This window comes from Palaemon carinicauda, chromosome 37 (genome assembly GCF_036898095.1).
Source record: "Palaemon carinicauda isolate YSFRI2023 chromosome 37, ASM3689809v2, whole genome shotgun sequence".
NCBI classification, from domain to species: domain Eukaryota; kingdom Metazoa; phylum Arthropoda; class Malacostraca; order Decapoda; family Palaemonidae; genus Palaemon; species Palaemon carinicauda.
The window spans coordinates 14,349,562-14,356,620 of NC_090761.1; the positions used below are offsets into that span (position 1 = coordinate 14,349,562).

Genomic DNA, 7,059 nt, shown 5'->3' on the forward strand with positions numbered 1-7,059 from the left:
AAGAAATTGCCACATTGAGTGGTGTTGTATCTTTTCAATTCCAGTTTGTATCCGTTACCTCTGGACTGATTTGTGGTAACCGTGAATAGATTGTTGTAATCTACATTTGTTATTCCTTTAAGACTTTGTATGCCTCTATTAACTGTCCCCTTAGTCGTCGAGTTTGTAGATCAAATGAGTTCAAACGTTCCATCCTTCGATAAACCCAAATTGCCTTAGTGTTGGAACTAGAGCGGAGAGGACTAACAAAATGTTCTTATCTACAACTACAAAGAAATGATACAACTTAAATGTTTAACAAATTATCCCTTTTCTTACTAAGAATTTTTTTTTTTTTTTTTTTTTTTTTTTTTTTTTTTTTTTTTTTTCAAATTTGATGCGTAACCTATATGTACAATTGAGAAGATGGTCACATGCAACCTGTTTATAAGGAAATGCGCTGAAATTTGATATTCAGAGGGTTGAATTCTATAACAGCATGTGTAAAATAATCTAATATTCATATGCTGGTAAATAATTTGTCGAATAGAATAAATAAATAGCACTGATGCGGAAGAGTATCAGTAATATTGATGGCGGAAAATCAGTATTTAAGAAAGATTTGAAACCCCCTTTCCTAAACTTCCGCTCTTTGAACAGAACAATTTTCCTGGAATGAAATTCTTCATTTTTCTACAGAACTGTAAACGAAAAAAGTTATTCAATAAAGGATAAATTCTCGGCTCATGCACACACCGATTAATTTCCATCTCGCGCTACCTTTCACATCCGCGCTATCGGGACGTCACTGTCATTCTCCAGTAAATAAACAGTTATGACGCCAAATGGGTTTTAGACAAACGGCAGCAAACGATGAGGAGGTTCCTTTCAGTCATATAAATGGAAACGTTTGTTTTCCGATGTCGTTCGACTGTGGCGTCTCTTTGATCATCGTGGTGTGTCGAGACCAAACATTGACGTGGTTGAAATATGTCAGACTATTAGAGGAGACAATAGCATCTCTCTCTCTCTCTCTCTCTCTCTCTCTCTCTCTCTCTCTCTCTCTCTCTCTCTCTCTCTCTCTCTCTCTATATATATATATATATATATATATATATATATATATATATATATATATATATCTATATATATATATATATATATATATATATATATATATATATATTATATATATACATGTATATATATATATATATATATATATTTAGAGAGAGAGAGAGAGAGAGAGAGAGAGAGAGAGAGAGAGAGAGAGAGAGAGAGTGTTTGTATATATATGTGTGTGATTGTGTGTATGTATATATCTGCGTGTTTGCTATAACTGTATCGTTGCCCTCAAATATTCAAACATGTAATCTGTTCATCAAGTCAGGAGAGGAAATATACACCTGTAAATAGATTTGTTGATATTATGAATAATATAAACATGTTATTACGTAAATTATATCAAGATCATTGCTGCCCTTATCTGATGGTTATCCACATAACGCCTTCTACTGTGACAAATAATATACCTCATTTAGATTAGTTAATAAGGCATGTTTTTGGCGTAATTTTTACTTGGTTCTGCCCGAATTTAGACATGCGGGACAGGATTAGAAATGTAACTATAAGAGAGGTAATTTGAGTGGCGAATGTGGATGATATTATGGTGAGGGGTAGATGGAGATGGTTTGGGCATGCTCTTCGCACTACCCAAAGAGAGATTAGTTCACCAAAGTTTTAACTGGGCTCCACAAGGTACTAGAATAGTTGTAAGACCCAGGCCTACATGGCTGAGGACTCTGAAGCGTGAAGTACGAGATGATGAATGGAGAAGTATTGATTTAAAAGCTCAAGAAAGAGATGACTGGGGAAATCTAAACGAGGCCTTTTGCGTCAATAAGCGTAGGAGATGATGATAATGAGTATAAATTAGCTCTCGTCTTAGGTCACATACTAAGACTAGTTGATTTACATCAGATAAAGGCCTCACCCTTCTGCTAATTTTAGGTACCATACTGACAAAAGTAAAAGATGCTTGAGATTTTTCCATTCCCGATCATTTTTTTTTCGTGTGCGGTTCTCTGCTTCTATGAACTTACCGTGTTGTTTTATTACTTGAATTTTATTCTAAAGCTCATCTCAGATTATCCACGCCCCTTTGTTCTTCCACTGATTAAACAAAGGAGCTGGCCCGAAAGAGAAAAATAAGTAGGGCCCTTTTTTTCTTGTAACCCGAAAGGCGACGAATAGAAGGTAGCTAGGTGAAGAGCTGCCATTCGTGATATGGGGCTGCCAAATTGCATAAAGATCCCTAGATGAAATAAAATTCTTACTTCATGAAGATTATAGCAAACCTTACCTACTATTTTATTTATAAATAAGGTGGAAGGTACATGGTCTTATAAATCTTTCAATCAATTTTACCAGAATAGTAAAAGAAAACTGATATTAACATAGGTAACGCAGCGTCAATTAACGAAGAAATAAATAATTATTTCAGAATGATAAATAGTGCATGCTACTCGTTTTCCAGTGTAGCATTAACGCAGTTTTCTTTCTCTCCCTAGTATGTCAACTGCCCAGGACCAGAGAAGTTTTGTTTTTCACCATGTATTATTATTATTATTATTATTATTATTATTATTATTATTATTATTATTATTATTATTATTATTAAAAGGATATACACCGTCCCAACGAGTCAAATTCGACTCGTACAGAGCTGGCACGAATGAATTCGGTAAGAGAGAGTATTATATATATATATATATATATATATATATATATATATATATATATATATATATATATATATATATATATATATATATATATATATATATTAAATCTGATTAATAATAAAGTAACATATAGTAAATATAAAGAGATACAACTGCTTCATGAGGCATGCAAATAAAAAATCTATGGGTCATTTCTTGCTAAAATTACTTCAATCCTCCATGTTACTATTATAACAAGCATAATGGCATTTTTTGGCTTCTGATCTCAAATTCAGATAAATGAATGAAGCTTTGCCTTCCCAACGTAGATATCTAGTTTCGAGAAGCAATGAGCTTTCTGAGCGTTCCTTGTTCATTCAACTCATCTTTCTGGGCTGCAATGAAAGTTTATGTGGACATTTATATAGATCTCCAGATATTTTCCTCTTTTTCACACTTTTGTGTTAAATACCATTAAACCAAACTTTAAAAAAGAAAATAATCGGAAATTTTCCGTTAGAATATGTTCTCAGCCGTATTAAAGTCAAATACAGGGAACCGTAATTTTTTACCCTACTTTGTTATTATCTTTTACGGGTTGGTGACCGTAATATCACTCCTTTACGGCAAATTTTTAACAGTGCCTTAACGTGTCTTTTTATGTGCTTTATGTGCATGTATACAGATGCAATCGGATTAATTATCTTCAAGCTGCATCTGTTGCTAAATATAGTTAATAGCAGGCATGTTATATGCATACTTGGTAATTCCATGATTGTATAAATCTTGGAGATTTTATGTTCAAAACATATATTTTCATTGGGGATGTCTCCATAGACAACTGCCATTTTTGTCTTATCTTTTGAAATAATTAGTGTGTGAGGCTGGTAGTCCCATGTCTACTATGAGACTTGTTCGTATAGTCATCGTTTGGCATGACTGCTGACAAGAATTATTCACAAGGATTGAAATAAATTATTATTATTATTATTATTATTATTATTATTATTATTATTATTATTAACTGAGCTATAACCCTAGCTGGAAAAGCAGGACACTATAAGCAAAAGAGCTCCAACAGGGAAAAATTACCCAGTGAGGAGAGGAATTATCGAAATAAACAAATTATATAAGAAGAAATTAACAATTAAAATAGAATATTTTAAGGACAATAACAATATTAAAAACAGATCTTTCATATATAAACTATAAAAAGAGACTTAAGTCAGCTTATTCAACATAAATTCATATGCTGCTTTTAAGGTTCTACTGATTAACTACCCGATTAGGACGATAATTACACAACATGGTCACAGCTGGAATAAAACTTCTAGAATACTGTGTAGTATTGAGCCTCATGATGGAGAAGGCCTGACTAGTGGAATTAACTGGATAGCTAGTGTTACGAACAGGATAGTACTGTCGGGGAAGATCTGAATGTAAAGGATGTAAAATAATCAGAATTATGAAAAATCTTAAAAGGGGAAAGTTTATGGAAGTCTGGGAAAAGCAGCTGTATGAAAAGTGGAAGTTGATTATAGTCATTATGGCATAACATTTCATATATTCGAAGCATTAAGGAAAATAATCCGACTCGGCCAGTTTAACTTTGACTTATGTTTTTATTCTGAGCTAAGTGTATATTTGATGTTAATTAATGTTTGGTTCTTTCAAGTAGGTAAATGGTTTTTATATATGATTAGGATTTTTACTATGGTTTGTTTTTGTATTATAAAATTTTAGTCTCAAGATCTCTACCATATAACCCCCTCCAAGTATAAAATTATAGCCAGACACTATTTTGCAACCTTTATTTGAACTAAATCAAACATAACAAAGCAGTAAATGAAATGAGAAAATAAAATGAAGGGTACCTTTGTCAGGTTACGAATAAATAGACTTAAATATTTATAGATAAGGTTTTTCATAAGTACAAGATTTTCCTGGACTGGTAACAGTGATTTAGTGATCATATGTAACTTTGGGTAAATAGCAACTAGTGACGTATTGCCTTTGTGTAGTGGTGGTTGTAAATTCCACTGGTTTAGTGACGAAGACTGTATGTGTGTTCCGTTGCACTACAGGATTTCGCAAATACGATGTTTTGGTCAGAAGGACTTTTTTGAAGATTGTGGATGTCACGAATTTAGAGACAGTTGTGGTGATGTCTCTGTCTAGAAGGGCGGTCTGTTTCGTCTCTATGGTCTTGTGCAAGGTGACAGTGGTGATAGCAATACCCGTCTGCGTAACGTGCTGCGTTTTCGTCTCGACCTCCGTCAGGACCACCTCTTTTGTTTGCGTAACGAAGACTGTGTTGTAGAGGAGCACCTCGCTGCTCTTGTACAAAGGCTGCGTGATGAAGGACGTGACGGTGCTCAGGATTGGAGCGGCTGTTACGAAGACGGTGATGTAATTCGTGGCGGGCACGGTCCGAACGTCGTGTTTGGTGATGTCGATGTTTGTCACGAGTTTTCGTTGGTCATATTCGGTGATGGTCAGGTAGGCTGTTGAGACTCTGGAATTCGTGATCGTTGTCGTGAAGAGCCGAGGAACGCAGGTTTGAGTTTTGTGTCCGTAGCCATCGGCGAGGGTTAAGCCAAGGAGGCCGAAGAGGACCAGCACTCGAAGCATGGCTGTTTTACTGGCTGGTACTTTTGGGGAGGAGCAGAATCAGTCCTTGTGGGGTGATGGTTTCCACGAGATTGTGAGGAAGAAGCGCTTGACCTTATCCTTTTATAGTGATCGCCACTGAGGGCGTGAAAGTAGAGGGTATCTCCCCCTTCCCTCCCTCTTCCCTCTTCCACCCCTCAGATGAAGCTACCATGTATTTTTTTTTTTTTTTTTGGCTGATGCCATACAGTATGGTAATATTCACCGTGATATAAATCAGCGTATTTTTGCTTGTAAATACTGAAATACATATCTGTAACATCCAGTATGGTACTTGAAATATACATCAATAATTTGTACAAAAATATTTTTTTTTAATACCATCTTAGAGGTAAAGGAATGAATTCTGTTGTTATGTATTTGGCAGGGATATCGACACATAAGAAAAGAAAAAGGAGGATCCAGTATATTTAAGTTCGGCAATATGGTAACAATAGAAGCATCAAAATAATCACTGATTCTATACTGTAAGGAGGAAATTGAAAAAGTAACTTTTTTTTTGACTGAAGAAAGAATTGCCCATGGATTTTCAGTAATGTCGGACTATCAAGTTCGGAATATCTGAAATATAATATAAATCACACCATTATTATGAAACAACATTAATGTTTAAAATTATTCTAACTAGCAAGGTTGGTACTCTTGTTCAGAAATAAAGAAGACAGGAGTGTTCGTGCACTAGGGGATCTCTCTCTCTCTCTCTCTCTCTCTCTCTCTCTCTCTCTCTCTCTCTCTCTCTCTCTCTCTAGTAACCGATATACGGAAATTTTTTTTAGTAAATAATACCTGGTAAATTATACAGTTTTCCCTAATACTGTACATTCATATAACCTTTTGTATATCAGATTCAGGTACTTCACAATGTCAAGAGGAAAATTAAGTACTCCAATCTTTGATAAAAAGCCCCTCCTACCCATATGATTTTTTTTATAATTTATTATGATTTTTTGTCATTCCATCGTATTGATTTATGAAATACCTGAATTACATAAGTATTCACAGTTTAATACCATCATATGAGGTCAAACAGAAAAGAATTCCTGGGTCAGCATTCCGTTTAAATAATTTAACATCCAACTTTTGCCGCTTATGATATCAACATGGTGTTCAATTGATCACTCTCTATCATTATGGTAAGTTATATACATTATCTATTTTAATATCCCATGCATAAAACGTTTACTTAGGAAAAGTCAAGATGATAAAACTATGAGTGACATGATACAATGGTAGTTATTCATATTAGATTAATTAAGGTAATTTAGCCGTAATACGACATAACAAGGACATGCCATGTCATATAATATATAAATCAACAATAACAACAAAAAATGCAGCCATTTCTTGTCCGCTGCTTCGTTATTCGTTTGTTTTAGATTGTCTTGCATATAGCAAGACACGTAGCCCGCGCCTTGTTTCACTGCAGGACAAAGGCCTCAAACATGCCAATTCATGTCGGTTGTTTGGCCAGTTTTCATCATCACGCTGACTGCTTGCTGATGGTGGGAGATTTTCTTCTGATCGTTTACAGCAACCCTACCTAGTATGGGTGACCCTGACTAGTACAGCCTTGCTATTCATATCGATACTAAAACCCTTTCACCATGTTAAGGTATCTCCATTCAGAAAGGGAATATATATATATATATATATATATATATATATATATATGTATATATAAAAGTTT

General features: G+C 34.5%; 1 protein-coding gene across 1 annotated transcript; it reads right to left on the reverse strand.

Annotated features, from left to right (window-relative positions):
• Positions 1 to 4,498: 4,498 nt before the first annotated feature.
• Positions 4,499 to 5,513, reverse strand: LOC137628991 (uncharacterized). Its single transcript, XM_068360244.1, has one exon. It carries the CDS (start codon positions 5,331 to 5,333, stop codon positions 4,665 to 4,667), a length of 669 nt encoding a protein of 222 aa, XP_068216345.1. The 5' UTR covers positions 5,334 to 5,513; the 3' UTR covers positions 4,499 to 4,664.
• Between the last annotated feature and the right edge of the window lie 1,546 nt (positions 5,514 to 7,059).

Coding starts and splice junctions, on each gene's coding strand:
- LOC137628991 (XM_068360244.1), bottom strand. CDS start 5,333: ATGCTTCGAGTGCTGGTCCTCTTCGGCCTCCTTGGCTTAACCCTCGCC.